Source organism: Neoarius graeffei, chromosome 21 (assembly GCF_027579695.1).
Source record: "Neoarius graeffei isolate fNeoGra1 chromosome 21, fNeoGra1.pri, whole genome shotgun sequence".
Lineage (NCBI taxonomy): Eukaryota > Metazoa > Chordata > Actinopteri > Siluriformes > Ariidae > Neoarius > Neoarius graeffei.
Genome location: NC_083589.1, coordinates 55,364,182 through 55,391,994, shown reverse-complemented (window position 1 = coordinate 55,391,994; position 27,813 = coordinate 55,364,182). Strand labels below are relative to the sequence as shown.

The following is a 27,813-nucleotide window of genomic DNA, read 5'->3' as shown; positions in this document are numbered from 1 at the left end:
GCTGGTTCTTATATACACTACCGTTCAAAAGTTTGGGGTCACCCAGACAATTTTGTGTTTTCCATGGAAAGTCACACTTTTATTTACCACCATAAGTTGTAAAATGAATAGAAAATATAGTCAAGACATTTTTCTGGCCATTTTGAGCATTTAATCGACCCCACAAATGTGATGCTCCAGAAACTCAATCTGCTCAAAGGAAGGTCAGTTTTATAGCTTCTCTAAAGAGCTCAACTGTTTTCAGCTGTGCTAACATGATTGTACAAGGGTTTTCTAATCATCCATTAGCCTTCTGAGGCAATGAGCAAACACATTGTACCATTAGAACACTGGAGTGATAGTTGCTGGAAATGGGCCTCTATACACCTATGGAGATATTGCACCAAAAACCAGACATTTGCAGCTAGAATAGTCATTTACCACATTAGCAATGTATAGAGTGGATTTCTGATTAGTTTAAAGTGATCTTCATTGAAAAGAACAGTGCTTTTCTTTCAAAAATAAGGAAATTTCAAAGTGACCCCAAACATTTGAACGGTAGTGTGTGTGTGTGTGTGTGTGTGTGTGTGTGTGTGTATATATATATATATATATATATATATATATATATATATATATATATATAAAACCCTGCTATAACAAACTCTTTAACTACGAACTTTTGCATATAACAAAGATCGTGTCCCCTGCCTTTAGTGACAATAAATTGGAGTCAGCAAAAAACCACACACACATCACTGAGCCATGCACTCCTCTTCCCACCAGAGACAAACGATAAGTAATCAAATCCGTAGTCAAGTTAACAATACGAGTTAATCCTCTTACTCCCATAGGGACCTATGCAAGGTCTGATTATCCTCCCAACTCCTATTTACTTACTGCCATGCCAATCCAGTACTTTGGCCTAGATTTTCCTGGCAAGGTAATTAGGACTTGGGTTGTTGCCTGTGTAAAACTACAGAACAGCTAGACCTGATAAGCTATCAACATCTACTAATTGGAAGTGGTCATGCATTACTAGAGAAAAGCAATGAAGAACTGGGGGTACCCACTAGCACAAGTAAATAGTCGCTGGAGGTGGTCCCAGTTTTAGTGGTGCAAAAAAATAGCATCAGGGCACGGTCCGTGTTGAAATTTAGTAATATTACATTGCATCTGGCTGACATCTACTGAAAGAATTAGTACTTGGGAGCAGTCAAAATGTTCGTAATTAGTGATTGAAAGCAGATACATAAAAGTTCTATCTGTCTGTCTAGTCCCATCCTCGTTGTTGAGGGTCGGGGACCATGGACACAGCATGCACCACCGCTCTCCACCATCTCCTCTCTCTGGCAATGGTTGTACATTCCCCCACTGGTCTCCCCGTCCAGTCTCTGATGTCGTCCGTTCAGTTAGAAGCAGGAATTGGCAGCAGAGTTAGACTCTTTTCAGAGCGTGGGGGGAAAACTGTTTTGCCCCGTGGCCCCTCAGGGTAGGGGAGGTCTGAAATGTGTATGATACTCCCCATCACTTCTCTTTTCCTGACACCTACAGTGGTGCTTGAAAGTTTGTGAACCCTTTAGAATTTTCTATGTTTCTGCATAAATATGACCTAAAACATCATCAGATTTTCACACAGGTCCTAAAAGTAGATAAAGAGAACCCAGTTAAACAAATGAGACAAAAATATTATACTTGGTCATTTATTTATTGAGGAAAATGATCCAATATTACATATCTGTGAGTGGGAAAAGTATGTGAACCTTTGCTTTCAGTATCTGGTGTGACCCCCTTGTGCAGCAATAACTGCAACTAAATGTTTCCGGTGACTGTTGATCAGTCCTGCACACCGGCTTGGGGGAATTTTAGCCCATTCCTCTGGACAGAACAGCTTCAACTCTGGGATGTTGGTGGGTTTACTCACATGAACTGCTCGCTTCAGGTCCTTCCACAACGTTTAGATTGGATTAAGGTCAGGACTTTGACTTGGCCATTCCAAAACATTAACTTTATTCTTCTTTAACCATTCTTTGGTAGAACGACTTGTGTGCTTAGGGTCGTTGTCTTGCTGCATGACCCACCTTCTCTTGAGATTCAGTTCATGGTCAGATGTCCTGACATTTTCCTTTAGAATTTTCTGGTATAATTCAGAATTCATTGTTCCATCAATGATGGCAAGCCGTCCTGGCCCAGATGCAGCAAAACATGCCCAAACCATGATACTACCACCACCATGTTTCACAGATGGGATAAGGTTCTTATGCTGGAATGCAGTGTTTTCCTTTCTCCAAACATAACGCTTCTCATTTAAACCAAAAAGTTCTATTTTGGTCTCATCTATCCACAAAGCATTTTTCCAATAGCCTTCTGGCTTGTCCACGTGATCTTTAGCAAACTGCAGATGAGCAGCAATGTTCTTTTTGGAGAGCAGTGGCTTTCTCCTTGCAACCCTGCCGTGCACACCACTGTTGTTCAGTGTTCTCCTGATGGTGGACTCATGAACATTAACATTAGCCAATGTGAGAGAGGCCTTCAGTTGCTTAGAAGTTACCCTGGGGTCCTTTGTGACCTTGCCGACTATTACACGCCTTGCTCTTGGAGTGATCTTTGTTGGTCGACCACTCCTGGGGAGGGTAACAATGGTCTTGAATTTCCTCCATTTGTACACAATCTGTCTGACTGTGGATTGGTGGAGTCCAAACTCTTTAGAGATGTTTTTATAACCTTTATCAACCTGATGAGCATCAACAACACTTTTTCTGAGGTCCTCAGAAATCTCCTTTGTTCGTGCCATGATACACTTCCACAAACGTGTTGTGAAGATCAGACTTTGATAGATCCCTGTTCCTTAAATAAAACAGGGTGCCCACTCACACCTGATTGTCATCCCATTGATTGAAAACACCTGACTCTAATTTCACCTTCAAATTAACTGCTAATCCTAGAGGTTCACATACTTTTGCCACTCACAGATATGTAATATTGGATCATTTTCCTCAATAAATAAATGACCAAGTATAATATTTTTGTCTCATTTGTTTAACTGGGTTCTCTTTATCCGCTTTTAGGACTTGTGTGAAAATCTGATGATGTTTTAGGTCATATTTATGCAGAAATCTAGAAAATTCTAAAGGGTTCACAAACTTTCAAGCACCACTGTATGTAGACAATCTGTTGCTTGACCTCCTGACCCCAGGGGAGGTCGGGTTTCAATCACTGCCATCAGTAAAAGCAATTAAGAGCTGGGTTAAATCAAGCATGCCAAGCTCTGCAGACTAAGGCTACATCCACACGACAACGGCAACGAGATGTTATTTAAAAATATATCGCGTCCAAATGGGCAACGATCAGTAAAATATCAGGTCCATATGGCAACGCAACGCTTGCTGAAAACGATGCAATACACATGCCACACCTCTAGGGGCGCTGTAAGACGGTCCCTTCGGAGACACCAGAACAATAGAAGAAGTAAGGACGCATGCGCATAAACTATAATGCGCGAGACTTCATATTAGCCACAAAGTCAGGAAAATCTGTTCGTAAAATTACATTATAATGACCAAATACAATGAAAAGTATTTTTCCAGTCTCACCTGTGAAAGGTAATCCCATGTGATCTCGTTTGGACGGCAAACCTGTTGGTACAGTTAAACGCAGCTAATCTTTATTCTCCGCTTTAACCTATCCAATATGGCGGCGAGGATGACGTGTGATTCTACGCGGAAGGCGGCGTCTTTAATGGTCCGGAATAAATTGAATGCTACACGTTGATGGATTAATTTGTTGTTTCTCACCTGTGAAAGGTAATCCCATGTGATCTCATTTGGACGGTAAACCTGTTGGTACAGTTAAACGCAGCACATGAATCTTTATTCTCCGCTTTGACCTATCCAATATGGCGGCGAGGATGACGTATGATTCTACGCGGAAGGCGGCGTCTTTAATGGTCCGGAATAAATTGAATGCTACACATTGATGGATTCATTTGCTCTTCTACGCCCTTTTTGAGGAATGTATTGTAGGACTTAAATCAACATCTGAAGAGGTGAGATCACTCCTTTTTTTCCCTATTTTTGCTGGCGGGATTGACTCTGCCCTAAGGGCAGAGTCTCTCTCTCTCTCTCTCTCTCTCTCTCTCTCTCTCACTTTGCACCATTACACAATAAATATTCACAGTGAAAATATTTTGTAAGCGCGTTTCATGAACCAAGTTATAGGATTTGTTGACAACTCGCATCGAGTTCGTTACACTTCTACCCGGCGTGAAGCACTCACAGTCATGTGGTTGTGACGTCATCGTAAACAAATCCGTTCTACTCATCCAGACGACTTCACAACGGCAACGTTGCCAGATCTTTCCACTCTGGAACCCGTTCTCAAAAAGATTGCGTTTTGGGCACCCAAAACGCCGGTGCCGTGTGGACGTCAGGCCTAAACGATAAGCAATTGTATCGGAGTCACCTGAATCCGTTGCCATGTGGACAGGGCCTAAATAGGATCTGGTAATAAGAGACTTTATGCCATAAACCAAAGGCTTAACGAGCCTCGCTTTAGTGTTGATCACTGACAATTATCGAGAACGTTGATCAAAGGATCGATAAAAAAATGAAATGACTGCTGATACCGCTAAACTTAACACCTAGTTAAAGCGTCCCGGAGGCATTTTTATACCCCCCGCCCCAACATAAATGACATCATTGGTGATTTGCAACACATGAATGAACTGAATGGTGAAAATTTAGAAAACAGAGCGAGTCAGTGGGTGGACAGTGACAGCGATACACCGGTAACCTCAATCATTTCTATAACAGACGAAGAAATCGATTATCACCTCCGTTCGTGATCCTTTAACTCAGACAATGAACTGCGATAGTGAATCGGAAGGAGATATTTGTGATTTCAACAAGAGTGTTTAAGTGTGACATTTCAATATTACGAACTTTTCAGTACAACAAACTATTTGGACGTCGCCCAGGGAGTTCATTATAGCAGGGTTGCAGTGTATCTACAAAAACCACAGCTTAGTTTCAAGCATTAGATTTAGCATTGGGTGTGTTATAGCGTTAATTAGCTGCATTATTGCACCTCTAGGTAAGGTACAGGTGTGACAGTAGGGAGAGGATACTCCCTGAGCAGTCTCTCTTCATCCAGGAACTTGCCAGCTCGGCCGTTGAAGGCCGGGAGGTAGAGGCCATAGTTCAGCACGTCTGTCAGGCTCTGCGTCAGAGTAACCAAAACCTGCTGCTTACACACCCACACCGGAGCCTCCAAGTCCAAGCGCAGACACTTCTGCACAAATAATATAAACACACACACACTTATACTGAGAAGAATTCAAGCTTTTGCACCAGTTTTTGGTTTTTATTCAAGTTTAGAAATAGAAGGTGACCAGATTTCTGAGAAGAAAACCGGAGACATTTCGGTTCGGCGGTGAAAATATCATTAAAACATCTAATGTTTTCAATCTTTGGAATAAAAAGGGGGGACATTTCTGGTTTTCATGTATTTTGATCATGCATTGCGGGGCGGCACGGTGGTGTAGTGGTTAGCGCTGTCGCCTCACAGCAAGAAGGTCCGGGTTCGAGCCCCGTGGCCGGCGAGGGCCTTTCTGTGTGGAGTTTGCATGTTCTCCCCGTGTCCGCGTGGGTTTCCTCCGGGTGCTCCAGTTTCCCCCACAGTCCAAAGACATGCAGGTTAGGTTAACTGGTGACTCTAAATTGACCGTAGGTGTGAATGTGAGTGTGAATGGTTGTCTGTGTCTATGTGTCAGCCCTGTGATGACCTGGCGACTTGTCCAGGGTGTACCCCGCCTTTCGCCCGTAGTCAGCTGGGATAGGCTCCAGCTTGCCTGCGACCCTGTAGAACAGGATAAAGCAGCTAGAGATAATGAGATGAGATGATCATGCATTGCATAAAAAGTGGGATTTTCCTCACTGAGTGCACTGTAGGCCGATTCTGCAACTGCTCAAGGTTCACATTAATTAAAGACAACGTGAAAATCTCAGGTATGGGTACATAGTTTGGATTTATAGACTCTTAAATTGTTCAGTTGGTTGGGTTCCATGCCCAAACTGATAATCTGCATCATCAGTTTTTCTTTGGCTAATCAGACACAAGGTATGCCACCACTCTTGCCAGAGCGGTTAGGTGCCTTGCTCAAGGGCACTTAAGCCAGTCCTGCTGGTCCAGGGAATTGAGCCAGTAACCTTTTGGTCCCAAAGCTGTTTCTCTAGCCATTAGGCTATGGCTTCCCCTAGAATTCCCCTTAAATTGTAGGCTAGCTGAAATAGATGTTTTAGACCCATGAAAGTAAATATATTAAATTAATTCCCATATATGCCACTGGTAATGGACAATGTATTTAAAAATAGACAAAACACACAACACAATTTAAATAAACAGTTTACTTGGATCCAAGCAATTTCAAGGTATGGTAACTTATTATTATTATTATTATTATTATTATTCAGAATCAGAATCACTTTATTAATCCCCAGAGGGAAATTCAAATTTGCTACCAGGCTCCTGAATCAGAGAAAAAGTAAACACGTCTAAAAATAGAAGATAAAATCGTCTGGAAAAAGAATAAATAAAATAAAATAAATTTCAATAAGGGGCGGCACGGTGGTGTAGTGGTTAGCGCTGTCGCCTCACAGCAAGAAGGTCCTGGGTTTGAGCCCCAGGGCCGGCGAGGGCCTTTCTGTGTGGAGTTTGCATGTTCTCCCCGTGTCCGCGTGGGTTTCCTCCGGGTGCTCCGGTTTCCCCCACAGTCCAAAGACATGCAGGTTAGGTTAACTGGTGACTCTAAATTGACCGTAGGTGTGAATGTGAGTGTGAATGGTTGTCTGTGTCTATGTGTCAGCCCTGTGATGACCTGGCGACTTGTCCAGGGTGTACCCCGCCTTTCGCCCGTAGTCAGCTGGGATAGGCTCCAGCTTGCCTGCGACCCTGTAGAAGGATAAAGCGGCTAGAGATAATGAGATGAGATGAGATGAGAAATTTCAATAAGTTCAATAACTTCAAGTAAAAGCAAAATGAAGTAATTCTATATACAATGACTTCTATAGATAGTTTTCACATGACATCACAGAGTCGGGGATTCCCTAGTGGCGGCCATCATGCGGGTCAAGCTTACCGTACGGGTGACTGAGCACACATTGTAACGTGCGAGTACAAAGTCTTCAAAAGAACCCAAGCAGGCTATTTAAAGCTAGCAATGGTGCACGCCTGTTGTATTCACGGCTGTCGTAATAGGTCAGATGATGAAGTCAAGCAGAGCTTTTATGGAGTTCCCACTGTACGGGAGCACGAAGGCGAGCAAACAAACTCAGCATACGAAGGAGAAATCTATGGCTTGCGAGAATCAACCGCAAGGATTATCAGCCTTCCAAACACAGCAAAGTCTGCTCCGATCATTTTATAAGTGGTAAGTTGTTTAAATAAACAATCAATTGTGTTTAAGTTTGTTTTTGGAAACCAAAACATCATGTGAACAATCTCTGGAGAATGCCTAACTGGAACCGCTGAGTGTACATTTACATTGTAATGTACACTTAATATCGCCCGTTTGTCACGTTTCTATTTGAAACTTGTCACTTCACTCACGCAAGGGTCATTTTTGAAAAACATTTTAGGTCTATTCTGTATGATTTGATTTGTGTTTGGGATGCAAACAGCGCGCCTTTTGGCGGATGCCGCCTGAATCGCGCAGATCCGATTTTTTTTTTTTAGGGGGGGCGTTGGAGTGTCTGATTATAATTTCAAAGTAAATTCTGTATTAAAATTACTAAATAAGCAAATCCGTTACAGTCCATGAAACAGGAAGTATAAGGATGAGAAAAAAACAGTTTAAATCGGAAAGCTGCGCACATTTGTGCAGCCCGAGCGGTGTGCAGGACTGTGCAAATGTGCGCAGCTTTGCGATTTAAACTGTTTTTTTCTCATCCTTATACTTCCTGTTTCATGGACTGTAACGGATTTGCTTATTTATTAATTTTAATACAGAATTTACTTTGAAATTATAATCAGACACTCCAACGCCCGCCCCCCCCCCCCCCCCCCCCCAAAAAAAAAAAATCGGATCTGCGCGATTCAGCTGTGAAAAAGGCGGCATCCAACAAAAGGCGCGCTGTGAATATATAAAGTTGTATATATCAGACAGCCTTTAAAGTTTGATGAAGTCAGTTTCAGGCTTTGGAGCAGGCTTTGGCAGTTTCAGGCTTTGGCAGCCCTGCATAGTCACTTGAAAATGCATCTTTGTCCACTTCGTAGGGGTCAATTCCCCCAATCAAGGCCAGTTTGGCTGCATACCGTTGTCGTGAGATGTCATCTAATGTATCTATATACTTCTGTTTGCTTGATTTTGCCGACATTGATCTTTATTTTACAAAACTGACTATATAACTTCATAAATTCGTCCGAGATAACGTAGCCGGTAGTGGCGATGGTCCATTTTGTTTGCCCTGCAAGATGGCGGCTGGGGGGCGTTCCCCAGAATGCCGTGACGTCAGTGAAAACTATCTATATACATATATTGCACCTGAGTTAAGGATACAGTATGCATGGTAAAGACAGTGTTCCACAGTTATACAGTGGCACTGTACAGCTTGACTGCAACAGGTAGGAATGATTTCCTGTGTCTCTCAGTTGTGCAGCATGGAAGAATCAACCGTTTACTGAACATGCTCCTGTGGCTGATCAGCTTCTCATGTAGAGGGTGCGAAGGACAGTCTAAGATTGTTTTTATTTTGGACAGTGTCCTCTTCTCCAACACCACTGTCAGAGAGTCCAGTTCCTCGCCTACAACATGGCCGGCTTTCCTGATGATCTTATCGAGTCTGTTAGTGTCCTTCACCCTCAAGCCACTGCCCCAGCAGACAACAGCATACAGGATGGCACTGGCCAGCACAGACTCGTAGAACATCAGCATCATCATTCAGCAGATGTTGAAGGACCTCAGCCATCTCAGAAAATAGAGACGGCTCTGGCCCTTTTTGTATAGCGTGTCCACGTTTTTGGACCAGTCCAGTTTATTATCCAAGTGCACCCTCAGGTACTTATATTCCTCCACCACATCCACACTGACCCCTTGAATGTTAACAGGGTTCACCGGAGCCCTGATTCTCTTCAGATCAACCACCAGTTCTCTCATCTTCATCACATTGAGCTGTAGGTAGTTCTTCCTGCTCCATGTGACTAAGTTGCCCACCACTGTCCTGTACTCACTCTCATCACCACCAGTAATACGTCCAACCACTGCAGAGTCATCAGAAAATTTCTGGAGGTGGCAGGTCTCCGTGCAGTAGTTGAAATCAGTGGTGTAGAGAGTGAAAAGGAAAGGAGAAAGGACAGTCCCTTGCAGAGCCCCGGTGTTGCTGATCACTCTGTCCGACACACAGCACTGCAAGCGCACGTACTGTGGTCTGCCAGTTAAATAATCCACAATCCAGGACACCAGTGGGGCATCCACCTGCATCGCTGTGAACTTCTCACCCAGCAGAGCCAGCCGGATGGTGTCAAAAGCACTAGAGAAATAAAAAAAACCTGATCCTCACAGTGCTGGCTGGCTTGTCCAGGTGGCCGTAGACTTTGTTGAGCTGGTAGATGATTGCGTCTTCTACTCCATGACGGGGCTGGTAGGCGAACTGAAGGGGGTCAAGAAGTGGTTGGACCATAGGCCGGATCTGCTCCAGGATGAGTCTCTCTAGGGTCTTCATGATGTGTGACGTCAATGCCATGGGCTTGTAGTCTTTGAGGTCACTGGGACACGGCTCCTTCGGTACAGGGACAAGGCATGACATCTTCCACAGCACGGGGACCCTCTGAAGACCCAGGCTCATGTTGAAGACATGCTGAAGTACTCCACTAAGCTGGAGGGCGCAGGTCTTCAGGGCACTGGGGCTAACACCATCCAGGCCTGCTGATTTTCCTGCATGGAGTCTCTTCAGCTGTCTTCTCACTTGCTCCTCACTGATGATCGGTGTGGAGGTGATGGGTGGGGGAGGGATGAAGGTGTTTCTTGGGGGGGTGCTCAGCCATGGGGTCTGTTGAGGAGGTGCGAGTGAGGTCCTGAAATGGGGATAAGGTTGGGAAAGAAGAGGCAGGGGAGGGGAGAGAATGTGAAGTATGTGGTTGTAGCCATCCCGCAGAAGAGTGGTGGTGGTGGGTTGGGGTCACGCCATCGAATCTGTTGAAGTAAAGATTCAGCTCATTCTCCCTTTCCATATTGCCATCCACTCCTTCACTGTTGGTTGGCTTGTAACCAGTGATGGTCTTCACTCCACTCCACACCTCTCTCATGTTGTTCTGTTGGAGTTTCCAGTCCAACTTCCTCCTGTACTTTTCCTTGGCCTCCCTGATCGTTGCTCTCAGTTCACACTGTAAACCTCACACCTCCTCCTTGTTGCCAGCTCTGAAAGCCCTCTTCTTCTCATTTAAGAGGGCTTTGATGTCCTTCATTACCCATGGCTTGTTGTTGGGGTAACAGCTGACAGTCCTAGCTGAGACAATGGTGTCCACACAGAAGTTGATGTATCCCGTGATGCACTCTTGCCCCTTTTCCACCAAATCAGTTCCAGGGCTGGTTCGGGGCCAGTGCTTAGTTTGGAACCGGGTTTTCTGTTTCCACTGACAAAGAACTGGCTCTGAGGCCAGAAAAAACGGTTCCAGGCTAGCACCAGCTCTTTGCTGGGCCAGAGGAAAGAACCGTTTACATCAGCAGGGGGGCGGAGTTGTTAAGACCAACAACAATAGCAAGACCGCGAAAGGTCGCCATTTTTAAATAAGTGACGAGATATCATGGATGCAGTAAAGCAGCAGTCATCCATTATTGTTGTTGTTGTTGTTGCTGCTTCTTCTTCTTCTTCTCCATGTTGTTGTTGCTTCGATGTTTGCGCCAAGGTTTATGCAAACGCAGCGATGTAACTGACGTATACAGTGACGTAATGACGTGGCTCCCCTTAGCACCCTGAGCTATGGAAAAGCAAACTGGTTCTCAGCTGGCTCGCAAGTTGAACGAGTTGTGAACCAGCACCAGCAATGGCCCCGAACCAGCCCTGGAACTGATTTGGTGGAAAAGGGGTATCTGTGAGCCCATCAATGTCGTCTCCGTGGGGCTCACACAGTCTCTGCCAGCCTGTCACCTCGAACCATCCCTGCAGTGTCTCGTTGGCCTCGTCTGTCCATCTCCTCACTATCTTTGATGTGGTGGGCAGTCTCTTCACTAGAGGCACATAGCAGGGAGAGAGGTAAATCAGGTCGTGGTCTAACCTGCCCAGTGGGGGGAGGGGGGAAGAGATGTAAGCCTCTTTAACATTAGCATACAGCAGGCCTATTGTTCTTCCCTCTCTGGTAGGACAGTTCACAAATTAGGTGAAAGTGGAAAGTGTTTTGTCCAAGTTAACATGATTAAAGTCACCCGAGATAGCAATGAATGCACTCGGGTGTTGAGTCTGTAGCCGGGCTATTGCAGAGTGAATAGTGTCACAAGCAGTGTTCGGGTTTGCAAAGGGGGGAACATAAACAGCCACCATGATAACATTAGAAAACTTCCTGGGCAGATAATATGGACGAAGTCCGACAGCACACAGTTCAGCATCCGGGCTGCAGATGCGCTCCTTCACGGTGATGTGAGCTGGGTTACACCACCAATTGTTCACAAGAACGGTAAGCCCTCCCCCTTTGCGCTTACTGCTCCTGGCGCAGTTTCTGTCTGCACGCACCATGTGGAAACCTTGATTGTAGCATTGTCATCGGGAACATCCCGGTGCAGCCATGTATCCACGAAGCACATTAAACTACACTCCCGATACTCCATCTGACTCTGGGCCAGTGCCGTCAGCTCGTCCACTTTATTCCCAAGGGACCTCATGTTCCCCATGATGATAGAGGGGAGACACGACTTATAAGATTTTTCAATAAGCTTCCGTTGTCTCAAAGCCACCCTCTTCCTCCATAGCTTCTTATTTCCTCTGCATCCTCTGTGTTTTTTCCGCCAAATTACCACAGGGATCTCCTCTGGTCTTGTCGCTAGAGTGGCCGGCTTCAGTTTGATCAGCTGATCCCTGGTGTAAACAATGCAGGCAGCGTGGAGTTGCGTCGCTGCACTGAAAAAAAGTTTTGTGACTGCAAGCAAAAACACCAAAACTCTTGCAACCCTCATAGTGGCTTGATTACAGTGTTATGGTAACGGAGAAAAATAGCAAAAAAAGAAAAAGAAGATAAGACAAGTAGGAAAAATAGAGAAAAAAAATCAGGAGCATTCGTCGCAGGCTGCACGCGAGCTGGCGCATGCGCAGGATACAAATGATTCACGATCTCCCATAGCCTAAATTGTAGCCGTAGCTGAATTGATGACGTAGCCTTAATCAAAATATGTAGTCCACGACACATCACAATAAATTATACAAATTACTGACGCTGTGGTAACATTACCATAAGCCTACAGCTTTACATAGCCAGCTACTCTGTGGGATAACACACCAATTTGTGTGTAAGTTAGCTTATGCCGTTGAATTGTTAGTTTTACCTCACATGGATTTCTGTTACAGCAACGCTACATCTAGCATCAACTTCAGCTGACTGATTGGTGCTGCACTGAGCTTTCTCCTACTAGCATTAGCCACAGTAAGCTACGGTTTGTTAAGTTAACCGCTACATCTCAATACAGTGTGATAAGCAATGTGATGTCAGAGACAGCATCGCAAAATGTAGCTTACACATAAAGGCTTAATAACATAGATGACAAACAATGTCACTTAGAAAAGACTACAAGTAAGGACTATTGTTCACCTGTCCAGGAGCGGATGAAGCAATCTGTCAAAGCTGAATGAATGACTTTAGTTTAGGCAAAGATTCTAGCGCTCCGCTAAAAAGTTGTTCCTCAGCTCCACCAATCAAAAGACTGGAAAGGCTATCGCCAGAGAACATCTCTGCTATCGGCCTGAGCCCGTCTTAAAGCGATTCCCAAAACAATACGTGAGGCATCTGCTGAAATCTGGTAGATGTTTCGGTCTGGGGTGGGGTTTTTTCGGTCCTTTTTTTTTGGGTCTGTCAGTCATGGTTAAAAATGGGGACATTTCTGGGGACAGCTCCAGCCGGGGACAGCTCCAGCCAGGGACAGGCCACTGCAAACAGGGACGTCTGGTCACCCTAAATTAAAGGAGATACGCAAAACCATGGCCTCACTTTTTGTTTATAAATGCCTTGAGACCTCAAGAATGGCACAGGAATAGTTTTAAGCGTTAACAATAAATCTAATATAGTAATTTTTACGATTGAAGTGATTCATACAGGTAGCAGTCTGAGTGAATGATCTTGACATCTGTGACGTCACCGCAGTAAGGCTATCGGTCTCATCGCCATTTTCGCTATACTAAAACACAGAGCTGACAGCAACTTCAATCTTCCATTTTGAACTAATTTATCACCATGCCACATGGATGTGTTGCTGGCTGGTGCAGCAACATGACAGAAGGTGGATTTATGTTGCATTCATGGCCCAAGAATGTTCAAACTGCAAAGATTTGGACGCGTTTTGTGAGAAATTCACGGATTGGGCGCCTACGAAGTGGTCTCTCCTCTCCTCTGCACATTTGACTGAGGACTTGTACGAAACCTCTGATCTGTTGAGGAGCGTTGGCTATAAGCCCATACTGAAAGAGGATGCAGTACCAACAATTAAAGGAAAAGAAAACTACAAGAAAAGGAAAGTAAGTTCAGTTGCACCAGTTCTCCTGAAGTGTGAGCCGAGCAGTAATGGCGGAGTACTCAATATGGAGAAAATGGAGAATGAGTGGACCAGCTGTCTGATTTCTCTGCTGGATATGCTTGCCTCAGCAGCAATATCTCACTCTTACGTGGAAGAAGCGAATGAACGAAGAACTGAAAGTCAGATTGTTTGTTTCAAAACAATCGGCCACAAGTTCGGCCTTCAAGAAGTGAGAACACAGACGGGTAAGATGCGACTCTCATTTGGTTACATCACAACAACAACAACAACACTCGTTGTTTATCTGCATTTAGATTAATACATGTAACTTGTATTGTGTATTTAAGTTACCGGTATAAGCTGGGTGCGATTTGCTGGGGGGGGATGGGGGGATCATCCCCCCCTCTGGTTTTTATCTCTGCTGAAAAAAAATCCTCAGGGACAACCCCGTCAATAAAACAGGCAAGCCAAAAAAAAAGTTGACATGACAGGCATGTTGTGACACAGTTTTCTATGGTCTACATTGCACTCACTTTCAAAATGACCCAAAGTGGCAGCTTTGATGTTCACGAACGTCCCCAGCAAATAGATACATTGTAGATAATAACAATATCTTTGCGTTCTATGCAGGGATGCAAACAGCGCGCCTTTTGACGGATGCCGCCTTTTTCACGGCCGATTTTTTTTTTTTTTAGGGGGGGCATTGGAGTGTCTGATTATAATTTCAAAGTAAATTCTGTATTAAAATTAATAAATAAGCAAATCCGTTACAGTCCATGAAACAGGAAGTATAAGGATGAGAAAAAAACAGTTTAAATCGGAAAGCTGTGCACAATGTGAACTGCGCCATCAGAGCAAACTGTTCATTTAGTATTCATGTATTTTAGTGATTTTCGAGTCACTGTCCATTTAATCCGGAGGGAGAGAAACATCACAGCAACGCGACAAGCAATGCGAACTTTGTTGTGTTAGTGTTCGTGTATTTAGTCAGAGAGATAGGAAGATGAATTTACTATCTCTGGTTTAGTGTTCGTTTTCATTTAGTGTTATTCATTTGATATCATCGGATGTTATTGAGCTGTTAGCCTATTGTTACCTTAATTTTGTGACGTTTCATGATTAAAAAAATATATATATATATATATATATATATCCCCCCTTCCGGTTTTTTGACAAATCGCACCCTGGGTATAAGATTTATTTAATTTGCTTCAGAATGTGATTGTCTCAGTTCATCTGATTATTTAATTAGCCTTTTACATTTTATCAGCGAAAATGCATGCATGTTGCATAAGTTATAACACCTATTCTGTTTTAATGAGAGTCACATGAGACTGTCAGTTCAGTTCCATCCAGTTCTCTAGACGGCTTTGTTCTCTGGCTTTATTTCGTAAGGTGGGAGCCTCCGTGGCTGACGTGTTACTATCGGATTCACTTTCTGATGGTTTGAACTGATACGGTTCTATGTGTATAGCAGTAACATGTACACACACTCCAATTTCAGGACTATCACTACTATTTGAGGAATCCAAAGAATCTCCAATAAATCCGAATGACCATTGCAACCACTCTCGCCTGCCGAGTCTGGCTTTGGTCTATAGCTGTCAAAGGCCTCGGCCTTAAAACTGGTTACTGCAGTGACATCATGAACTCAGGGCTGGCTGGCTCAGCGGGGCAGCTCGAATGCCAATTTTGCAGTTGATTTTAACTCTCAAAAACATTTTTTTTTTTATTCCCAATTATGCAGCATACAAGAGTCAAGGATGGAGATACTATCCACTCAGAAATGTATGTAAAAATAAAGGTTCTGCGTATCTCCTTTAACATCAAATCTGTCATAACTTTTTTTTAAGTTAATGCTGTTCTGTTAAGCGAATTAATTTTATTCACACACAAAAAGCACATGTTGACCTGCTGCCTCATATAGCTAAAGAGAATTTTTAGCTAGTTAGCGAGCTAACGCAAAACATGATAGCAAAACAAAGCAATGCTCCCTTTCGCCAATGTTACTATTAATGAACAAAGACTTTGCACTGTCTTTTCACTTCGTCAAACAAACTCACTTTTTCTTTCTGTTGTCTTTTATCTGAATGGCAGAGTTATAAATATTTCCATAGCCTGAGGAAGTGAGCATAGCTTTAACAGGTAAAGTTATATCATAGCTAAGAATTAGCTTTTGAGATAATTGTTCAGATGATTCATGCAGGGTCAGTGTAAAGGTCTAAACGACTGCTGTATCAACTCCAGAGCTCTTTTATTCCTATAACTGAGTGAAATAATAATTCTCCTGCTTGCTTTGTGACTGAAGATCAACTGATAGCCTGAGGACACTGGAGCTAGCAAGCTATGAATATGATACATTGCTAACAGACGTAGAGTGAGTTTATTTGTAGCTACAGTACACAAGCTTTGACTGACTTGTCGTTTTTGAACTGCTTGAATTGAATAAGGATTTAATTCACACAGAAAATAGGACAATTCAAGCTAAAGCAAGTTTATTGTTGGGTAGTTTGTAGATAACATCTAACCTAGTAAACTAGACCCACCCGTCTAGCGGCCAAAAATATTTTTGCCTACGAGTGGGTCTAGCCTCGCACCATATAAACAAAAACACCCCGGGCATCAAATCGTGCCCGCCAATCACAACGCAAGGTTTTTGTTTGGATTCTTTGGGCGGGCTTTTGCAGGAGTGATGACAAAGCTGCGCGACGCTGGAGAAAGCACAGCAGGAAAGATGGCTACGGGCTAGTGAACAGCGCGCGTTTGACTCCGCTTTGGAATCAGTTTTAGAAAGATTAGACTTGGAGTTCTCGTTGAAACATGAGCAGGAAGAGGCTCTCCGCTCATTCCTTTTCAAGAAGGACGTTTTCGCTGTTTTGCCGACCGGCTATGGCAAAAGTCTGATCTACCAGCTGGCTCCGCTCGTAGCCAAAAGGATGGGGCTAGTTTGTGCAGTACGAAGAATTAATAAACAGCTTTGAAACATTACTTTTTGATTGTTTCTTATTTTCCCGTTATTTTAAATTTAAGGGAAATTATTTCACCAAACACCACTAAATAAAAACTCTCAAAAACAGTTTAAGCAAACCCTTGAAAAACACTTGGGAAAAAAATGAGTGTATGTGGTACAGACTCCAAACTTGTGGTCATTATCTCCAAACTTCTTAATATCTAGAACCTGTCTATTAATTAATATGCATTTTTAAAAATGTTTTATTTCAAGGTCTCCCCCACTGCTTTCTGTCGCTCTGACTACGTCACAGTCACTGTTGCGCTGATTGGTCAGAGCGTTGGCCTATACGCACAGAGACAGTTTGAAAGACAGCGGTTTGTTCCTCCCACCCCCTTCGGAAATGTCTACGGATCGAGGCCAGACTAAATATTCACATTTAGTCTGGCTTGCCAGGCTAGATAACATCATTAATTTGACTGATTTGCTCAAAATATCACTCTGATATCCTTATCAGGTTCACTGAGCTAGCGCTTCTTAGCCAAGCTAACAACACAGAAGTCTCTTCGCCTCCAAAGTACTTTCCTTTTCTACAGACCAGCTCTTACTTTACACCAGCAGCTCTCAATTTGAGATCTGTGATTTTTTTTAAATTTAATTTTTGTTATAGTGGTGAAAATCACATAGCCATTACCAAAGTTATTATATTTATTATTAAGAGTTTTTGTAGCGTTTAGCCTGTTTGACCATTCACATGTGTCTACTGTGTCTAATCCAAACTTCAATAACTTGGTAACAAAAAACAAAAAAATTAGCCAATTCTTCGTGTGCACGTGACATCACGCATATTTTCCAAACTGGAAATCTGCCATGTTGGACGATAACAACAACCAAGATCATACATGTCAACCTATACGGAATATTTTATACGGATTTGATTCAATAAACGTAGTATATACGGATTCTTTAAAAAAACTTCAATATTTATTTAGAGCTATAATCAATTCCCACGATGATAAAAAAGCGCATAACATTTACAAACGTACTGTACACCACAGACAGCCAGTAAAGAGTCTTATGAAATCGCGCGTTATCTTGTGGTAGCGAGACTTCGTTCCACTTTTGATCATGTGCACACCGCATTGCGAGAATCCCGCCCACCGTGAAGTCACAGACATATAAACATAGACGCCGCCTTCTGCTTAGAATCATACGTCATCCTCGCCGCCATATTGGATGTGGCGAAGTGGAGATTCTTCACCCGTCTCTGGTATAGCGTCTAGACAGTAGCCAAGAATAAAGATGCCTCATTCATGTGCTGCGTTTAACTGTACCAACAGGTTTACCGTCCAAACGAGATCACATGGGATTACCTTTCACAGGTGAGACTGGAAAAATACTTTTCATTGTATTTGGTCATTATAACGTAATTTTACGAACAGATTTTCCTGACTTTGTGGCTAATATGAAGTCTCGTGCATAATAGCCGCTCGGTGAAACCTGTCTCCAAACAACGAAGTATTTCCTTCGTAACTACGCTGATAACACTTTGTGTTTTTGTCAAACATTGGAGCTTTGTATTCATTCTGAAGGTTTATTGTTATTAATATTGAATAAAAAGTAACTGGGATATATTATTGTTAATTATCATTCAAATTTTAGGTAAATTATTTTAATTTGCATCTTATACGGATTTTATAAGGGAAATACGGATTTTGGAGGTTGGTTATACAGGTTTGATTGACCAAAAGTTGACATGTATGCAAGATAGCAGTGCTTCACATATGAGCTGCTGCAATGCTTCGTGATTTTCTTTTGATTGCATTGCCTTTGAAGAAAGACAATGCCTACTGTGTGTGCAGTATATATCATCAACGGTCTCCGTCAGTTTGACGATGGAGGACCCGTGTAGTCCTTTGGTGGCGCTTCTTGCGTCTCTCTTCTGCCACAGATGTCAGCCTGGCTTCGCAGAGTTGCTTTCCCTCATAGAGCTGTGATCTCCAGGCCTGGCAGTCCAAGGAAGTTCTAAACCAGGACTGGCTATCAAATCCAAAGATTTTGAGATCTTCTTTCACGCAGTCGGGCAGCACAGTGGTGTAGTGGTTAGCATTGTCGCCTCACAGCAAGAAGGTTCTGGGTTCAAGCCCAGTGGCCGACAGGAGCCTTTCTGTGCGGAGTTTGCATGTTCTCCTCGTGTCTGTGTGGGTTTCCTCCGGGTGCTCCGGTTTCCCCCACAGTCCAAAGACATGCAGGTTAGGCAAATTAGTGGCTCTAAATTGACTGTAGGTGTGAATGGTTGTGTGTGTCTATGTGTCAGCCCTGCGATGATCTGGCAGCTTATCCAGGGTGTACCCCACCTCTCACCCATAGTCAGCTGGGATAGGCTCCAGCTTGCCCGCGACCCTGCACAGGATAAGCGGTTACAGATAATGAATGGATGGATGGATGGATTTGCGCAGTATTTCCATCTCTTCCTTGGTCTTCCCCTAGAACGTATGCCATTGTCTCAACTCTCCAAACAGCAATTGCTTGGGAACGTACCCTTCTTAGCAACACAGAATTATATACGTGCGGTATATAATTGCGGTAATAATGCTACTCATGACAAAGAGAAACGGTTCTTCAGAATTCCCAAAATAATTAAAAATGGTGACAAAACAAATGAAGAACTGTCCAGAGAACACCGTGCATACGCTGTGGTTCAAAAACATAAATCGTAAGGGCTTAACTGAGGAAAAAGCTAAATACACCCACGTGTGTGGTGACCACTTTATATCTGGTAAGAATTCATTGCTAATTAAAGCTATGTTTTCTGCTGATTAAATTGAACGTTTGAGCTTTAGCACGAACACGCTTTTATCTGCTTCTCACCTTGCAGGAGCACCAGCAAACCGACGCGATAAAACAAATCCAGATTGGGTACCAACACTCAAATTAGGACACGATCATTAGGATCAAGATGAAAACTCATCTCGCAGTATCAAGAAGCAACAGGATAAATGAAAGATCTGCCAAGAAAGCCAGATTAAAAGCAGCACAAACCTTAGCGAGTTTGGATACACAAGGAGAACAATGTGGGTCAACTTTGCCAGGTGAGATATTAGCGATGCCATTCCAGTAACCCAGTAACTTTGTTTTACTTATGACTTATTTATTTTTTTGTAGATCGAGATAGTTCATGCTGATATCAAGGTATTTAATCAGTGGTAATGAAGCTAAATCCTCAGTATAATTGGACGGCTTTAACATATATGGGTCGAAGCCACAAGTTTCTACTTTTTCTCTGAATCTTGACTTGGCAGAGGACTCCAGAGAATCATAATATTTCGAAAAAGTTGGAGATGCATCACAGTTATTGTTCGCACGAGACACCATTTTGGATTGGTAGATCATCCAACATGGTGGCGGATGCATATGTCACACTGTTTTGTCATGTGGTTGCACACGAAGAATAAATAATGTCAACTTGGACTTGGTGTTATATGAGTGAAAAAGTTCAGGAATGAAAAACTCTATGTCACTGATAAACAGCTGAAAATTTTACGGACACGTTGAATAAAGTTCATGAAGCAAATCTGTGATGATGTAATGAGTCTTTATTGGGATTTATTTTAGAGTTTAAAAAATTAACGAAGGCAAAAATCTTAGAACCATCCAGTGTTTTACGCCAAGCGTTTGAGTTAAGATGGTCCAATGATGTATGGAAATGTTTTTTCCAACTACAAGCTCATCTCTGTTCTGTGACACACACACACACACACACACACACACACACACACACACACACACACACACATTTTCTGAATGGGACTGTGATAATGGAAATGATGGTCTGTGTGACCCTACATTGTGGCCAACCTCTTACTCATATTTTCACCATAGCACTATTGAATCTCCATTATGAGGGGGTTGATTCATTTCCTATACCAGCAGCCCAGACAGTAGTTCCAGCTGTAATTCGAATAATAAGTTGATATTAATTTGTTTATTCTAATACAGTGGTGCTTGAAAGTTTGTGAACCCTTTAGAATTTTCTATATTTCTGCATAAATATGACCTAAAACATCAGCAGAGTTTCACACAAGTCCTAAAAGTAGATAAAGAGAACCCAGTTAAACAAATGCAACAAAAATATTATACTTGGTCATTTATTTATTGAGGAAAATGATCCAATATTACATATCTGTGAGTGGCAAAAGTATGTGAACCTTTGCTTTCAGTATCTGGTGTGACCCCCTTGTGCAGCAATAACTGCAACTAAACGTTTGCGGTAACTGTTGATCAGTCCTGCACACCGGCTTGGAGGAATTTTAGCTCATTCCTCCATACAGAACAGCTTCAACTCTGGGATGTTGGTGGGTTTCCTCACATGAACTGCTCGCTTCAGGTCCTTCCACAACATTTCCATTGGATTAAGGTCAGGACTTTGACTTGGCCATTCCAAAACATTAACTTTATTCTTCTTTAACCATTCTTTGGTAGAACGACTTGTGTGCTTAGGGTCGTTGTCTTGCTGCATGACCCACCCTCTCTTGAGATTCAGTTCATGGGCAGATGTCCTGATGTTTTCCTTTAGAATTCGTTAGTATAATTCAGAATTCATTGTTCCATCGATGATGGCAAGCCATCCTGGCCCAGATGCAGCAAAACAGCCCCAAACCATGATATTACCACCACCATGTTTCACAGATGGGATAAGGTTCTTATGCTGGAATGCAGTGTTTTCCTTTCTCCAAACATAACGCTTCTCATTTAAACCAAAAAGTTCTATTTTGGTCTCATCCGTCCACAAAACATTTTTCCAATAGCCTTCTGGCTTGTCCACATGATCTTTAGCAAACTGCAGACGAGCAGCAATGTTCTTTTTGGAGAGCAGTGGCTTTCTCCTTGCAACCCTGCCATGCACACCTTTGTTGTTCAGTGTTCTCCTGATGGTGGACTCATGAACATTAACATTAGCCAATGTGAGAGAGGCCTTCAGTTGCTTAGAAGTTACCCTGGGGTCCTTTGTGACCTCGCCGACTATTACACGCCTTGCTCTTGGAGTGATCTTTGTTGGTCGACCACTCCTGGGGAGGGTAACAATGGTCTTGAATTTCCTCCATTTGTACACAATCTGTCTGACTGTGGATTGGTGGAGTCCAAACTCTTTAGAGATGATTTTGTAACCTTTTCCAGCCTGATGAGCATCAACAACGCTTTTTCTGAGGTCCTCGAGGTTCACATACGTTTGCCACTCACAGATATGTAATTTTGGATTATTTTCCTCAATAAATAAATGAGCAAGTATAATATTTTTCTCATTTGTTTAACTGGGTTCCCTTTATCTACTTTTAGGACTTGTGTGAACATCTGATGATGTTTTAGGTCCTATTTATGCAGAAATCTAGAAAATTCTAAAGGGTTCACAAACTTTCAAGCACCACTGCATGCTATATTTTCTATATTAACAGCTGATTCACAGGGACTTGTATGCTGGATGTAGAGTAAAAATGTGTCGTTCTTTAACAAAGGAAACATAATAATCATTGATATTTATTCAACATTTATAGACGGATTCACTAGTGATAGTTTTTCACCACAGGAAAGTCTTCAGGATTGCACATTCCAGTTTCTCCCTGCCATGGAGAAGTTGTATTTTTGGTCTTATTAACTACGAGAAAGGAAAAAAAAAGAAAGGATAGTGATAGAGCAATTGTGTGTAGCTGCTAGAACATAAGTGGTAATAGGAACTAACTTGTCTCATGGACATTCCATAACATTAAACAGTAACTTTAAATGGACAAAAACAATCAAAAATTTTAATTGTGTGCTGTTGTATAAGAGGAATTTAAAAAAGTTTTCTAAAAACGATTTGGGATTTTGGGGTTGTAACAGTAAGACGAAGATTGGCAAAGGTGCATGAGAAAGAAAAACAGAGAGCGTGATGCAGTACGTCGATGCCGTCACACCGTTCTTCTCAGAACTTTGATCAGAGAAGAAGAAGCGCTGCACAGACTCACTGTTTGCTGAAGGTCAGGGATTCCAATGCGGATAATGACGGCATTTCCGTGGAGATCTTCCATGGAATCATTGGAGACACCCTTAGACCCCGGAGAGGCACGAATGCTGTCGTCTCCGTGGTTTCCGTTGGTAGGGGCGTGCTGTTGCCGCGGCCTGTCAGGAGCCTCATGTTTGCCGTCGGCAGGTGGACTCATAGGCATGCTCTGGCAATGTGTGTGAGGGGGTGGGGGTGGGTGGGTGTGCGCTGCTCAATACGCTGGCCTCACAACCCTACCAACACAACACACACACACACACACACACACACACACACACACACACACACACACACACAGACATGCACACATGGTTTCATAATCAGCTTAAAAGCATGTGTCTACACTGCTGTATGTGCTCACAGTGTACAGCATGTTATTGTAATGTGTGTGTGTGTGTGTGTGTGTATTTATGTGGATGTGTGAGAGAGATTGAGACAAGTAGAAAAAAAGACCTGACGTCTGCTGGTTGTGAGTGGTTGCCATGGACACTGTGAAACAGATCCATTTGGGGGAAAAAAATGGAATTTCAGGGAACCCTGTATTACATGTCACCATGGCAACACTGCACTCTGCTTGTTCTGCTGAGCTACGGCACCGCCACTTCCTTTTTCAAGAGGACACACACACACACCACGCGCGCGTGCACACACACATGCGGCAAGTGGTTCCATCATGTACCACTCAAACCATTAGCATCCACACGAAACTTCAATTTGTACACACACACACACACCTGTTCTGCCACTAGTAATTCATACAAGCACGTCTCCCACCTCCCACACACACACACACACTCACATGTGCAATCACACACCCGGTGGCAGCGTACAAGAAAGTCCCTCGCTATTGTCCTGGAAGGCAAAGCGGAAGCCCTCACTTATATAACAGAGCAAAGGGAGAACACTGGAGATGGAAATAAGCAAAAGGCCAAGAGGTCAAGTGGCATTTATCATAAACAGCCATCATCATAACTGAAGTTTCTGGTAACTGATAACTGTTTTCACTATAAAATATATATATGACCACTTGCAAATACTTCATACACATCTATCAAATACGAACCCACATGCACTACATAACATACATACTGCCTATACATATACATATATACAGTTCCCTCCTGCAAAGATCTTTTTCTGTAAACTGAAGACGTTTTTAAAATAATTAAATTAAATGACAATATCCGAATGTGAAACAAACACTATAGAGAGTGTGCGGTGTCCAGAGTAAAGAACTACAATAAAAATCAATATTTGGTGTAGGACAACCCTTTGCACTTTTCTCAGATACATCGTCTAAAATAGTCCAGAAAATAGACCAGTCACAGATAGGCTTGGCCTGAAAAGTAGTATCCTATCCGCATTCACTGGATATGAGCAATCGCATGCTCTGATTGGCTCCTCTACTACTAGGCTATCAGCTCATGTACCGTGAGTAGAGAAAAACAAAATGGCGGAGTGTGTTGCTGAACCATCCGAGGATGAAATAAAAACTCTACTTGAAAACAAAACCCCAAAAAATTATCAAGTATTTAAAACAAACAGAAATGGCTAAAAGAATATAGCTCCCCCCCCCCCCCCAATATCGCCTGTTTCACACTCCAGCCCAGTTGGTGGCAGTAATGCACCTTTAAGTTGGTTTGACAACCACCAAAAAAAAAAACTAAAGAAGAAGAAGAAACCCCCCAAAAATACAAAAAAAGGAACAAAATATGGAATAAAAATATTTGGTGGTAAGAACATATCTTTTTTTTTCAAGAATTATTGTTGTAGCATTTTTCACAAATTGCTCCTGTCATTTCGCCGGTTTGTTTACATTCTAAGTGGAAATTATTTGGTCGGACGTTTTGTATAAAGTTTTTATTTATCGAATTTGCAAAAAATACAAATAAAATTCTCTGTTTCTCAAAATCCAGTGAATGCGGATAAAATAAAACAGTTTTTCCACTCAATCTCATCGTACATGGCTTATAGTCAACTCAGTGCTACGTGCCTCATCAGCTATCAGCTCATGTACGACTCGATTTCATGGAATAACTGTTAATTATGTCACATTCTTTAACAATATACAGTCCTGTGCAAAAGTCTTAGGCACATGTAAAGAAATGCTGTCGACTAAAAATGGCTTAAAAATAATGAAATGAAATGTTTCAACATAAAAAAATACTATAAACAGTAATCAGTAAGCCATAATAAATTAAACAAACTCAATATTTGGTATGAGACGATCCTTTGCTTTAAAAAAAAGTCTGAGGTCCAGTGAGTGCAGTTTTATGAGGGAATGAGCTGTAGGTTTTACTGAGCATCTTCCAGAACCAGCCACAGTTCTTCTGGACACTTTGACTGTCACACTCGCGTCTTCATTTTGCACCAAAACCCAGCAGCCTCCATTATGTTTTCTTTTTTAATCTGTAAAGTACTCTCTTATGTAATATGTTGCTCGGATACCAACTTTTTGTTTTTTCTGTAACATTTAATTTTGTGCTGGAAAACCCGCCTGAATGTTTGGAACTCTAAAATGTTTTTGTACCGACTTGATAATGTAGAAATCATAAAATAGAAATCTATAACAAAGTTTGTATGAAAAAAATTGGGGGGGCTAAAACTTTTGTACAATAATATATATATTTTTAAATTAATATATTTAAACCTAAAATATGCTCTTTCTTGCCAATATACTAGTACAGAAATAAATTGTAGACTGTCTAAGACTTCTATATGAGGGTAAGTCAAAAAGTTCTAAGACAGATGTTATAATTTCAAAAGGAATTCAAAAGAATTCAAAAAAGGAATACAAAGAAGGAATTCTCCGATGGAAACATCGCTTGCAGAAGTGTTTAGACTTAAATGGAGGCTATGTAGAGAAATAGCTTTGTTATTTTCATAAATAAAGATTTTTTAAATTTGTCTTAGAACTTTCTGACTTACCCTCGTGTGTATATACACACACACACCAGCCACTTTAATAGGAACACCTGCACATTCATATAATTATCCAATCATGTAGCAGGAGTCTCATCTCATCTCATCTCATTATCTCTAGCCGCTTTATCCTGTTCTACAGGGTCGCAGGCAAGCTGGAGCCTATCCCAGCTGACTACGGGCGAAAGGCGGGGTACACCCTGGACAAGTCGCCAGGTCATCACAGGGCTGACACATAGACATAGACAACCATTCACACTCACGTTCACACCTACGCTCAATTTAGAGTCACCAGTTAACCTAACCTCCATGTCTTCTGCAGGATTTTATGCATTGTAGCAGGAGTACAATGCATAAAATCCTGCAGATACAGGTCAAGAACTTCAGTTAATGTTCACATCAAACATCAGTCAAACTATGATTGTGGCATGGCTGTTGATACCAGATGGGCTGGATAACCATCTCTAAAGTTTACACAGAAAAATATGAAAAGTGAAAAAGTCCAATGAGCAGAAATGCATTGTTATTGAAAGGGTTCAGAGGAGAAAAGCCAGACTCATTGGAGCTGACAGGAAGTTTAGGGTAACTCAAATAATCACTCTTTACAACCATGGTGAGCAGAAAGGCATCTCCAAAGGCAAAACACACTGAACCTTGCAGGGTGAATGGGCTACAACAGCAGGAAATCACATCAGGTTTCACTCCTGTCAGCCAATAACAAGAATCTGAGACTACAGTGGGCGGGCACAGAACCACCGAAAGTGGACAGTTGAAGATTGGAAGAAGACCAGGTGAAGTTTTCCTTCAAATGTCCATTTCCTGTATCTGCATTATTTCATGGTGCTATGTGATTGGTTAATTGGACAGGGTTGCATGTGTTCTTAGTTTATATATATATATATATATTTTTTTTTTTTTTTTTTTTTTTTGCAGGTTAAATCTGTTTTCAACATAGGTTCACATGTTCATTCTCTCACCTCCTGTTTCTACCCAGTAACCTCCCCTCTCTGGTTGGTCTTCATCACCTAGATTCCCTTCCCTTAATGTCATACCTTCTCAACTACCTCTCTACAAACACTTAACAAATTACAATGAAATAAAAATTTTTTATTGTATTCACCAGGATTTGAATTCATACCCTCCAGAACTATAGTCCACAGTGTTTACTACTACACTAGTTAACATTGCAAATGCATCCATATTTCTTTGTATTATTACTAACATTTGGTCCCAGCTTCGCCTCAGTCAGTTGTTGGGGGTACCAGACCCCCAACAAAAACCTAATCCTAACAAAAACCTAACCCAAACCCTAACAAAAATCTAACCCAAACCCCAACAAAAACCTAACCCTAACAAAAACCTAACCCCAACCAAAACCTAACCCTAACAAAAACCTAACCCAAACCCTAACAAAAACCTAACCCCAACCAAAACCTAACCCTAACAAAAACCTAACCCTAACAAAAACCTAACCCCAACCAAAACCTAACCCTAACCCTAACAAAAACCTAACCCAAACCCTAACAAAAACCTAACCCAAACCCCAACAGAACCTAACCCAAACCCCAACAAAAACCTAACCCTAACAAAAACCTAACCTAAACCCCAACAAAAACCTAACCCAAACCCCAACAAAAACCTAACCCAAACCCCAACAAAAACCTAAACCAAACCCGAACAAAAACCTAACCCAAACCCCAACAAAAACCTAACCCTAACCCCAACAAAAGCCTAACCCAAACCCCAACAAAATCCTAACCCTATCCCTAACAAAAACCTAACCCTAACCCTAACAGAAACCTAACCCTAACAAAAACCTAACCCAAACCCCAACAAAAACCTAACCCAAACCCCAACAAAAACCTAACCCAAACCCCAACAAAAACCTAACCAAAACCCCAACAATAACCTAACCAAAACCCCAACAAAAACCCAAATCCCATCAAAAACCTAACTGTCTCAAAACATACAAAAATTATAAATTGAACCTAGATTGAATGCTGTCTATATAGCTAACGAAGGTAAAATGTGGTTCACCAATTCAACCTAGGTTGAATACAGGTTTAACCTGAGAACGCATTTTACCTGCAACAGCTACAGCACATAGCTGATGAATTCTTGATTCTGATTGGTCAGAATGTGTATGTAACAATAGTGCTGGCTGAAAACACACATTAATATGTTATCATTTCTATAGTAACAACTTACACAGGG

General features: G+C 42.1%; 1 protein-coding gene across 7 annotated transcripts in view; it reads right to left on the bottom strand.

The window, feature by feature from the left end:
• shank3b (SH3 and multiple ankyrin repeat domains 3b) overlaps window positions 1-27,813 on the bottom strand; it is a 96,933-nt gene that overhangs the window by 56,926 nt on the left and 12,194 nt on the right. For all 7 annotated transcript variants that reach the window (XM_060903372.1, XM_060903370.1, XM_060903374.1 and 4 more), the window contains exons 2-3: window positions 22,640-22,910; window positions 5,065-5,268 (exon numbers count right to left, since the gene is read on the bottom strand). In XM_060903372.1, coding sequence (XP_060759355.1) covers window positions 5,065-5,268; window positions 22,640-22,840 — 405 coding nt within the window. In that variant the 5' untranslated portion in view covers window positions 22,841-22,910. The remainder of the gene's footprint in view (window positions 1-5,064; window positions 5,269-22,639; window positions 22,911-27,813) is intronic.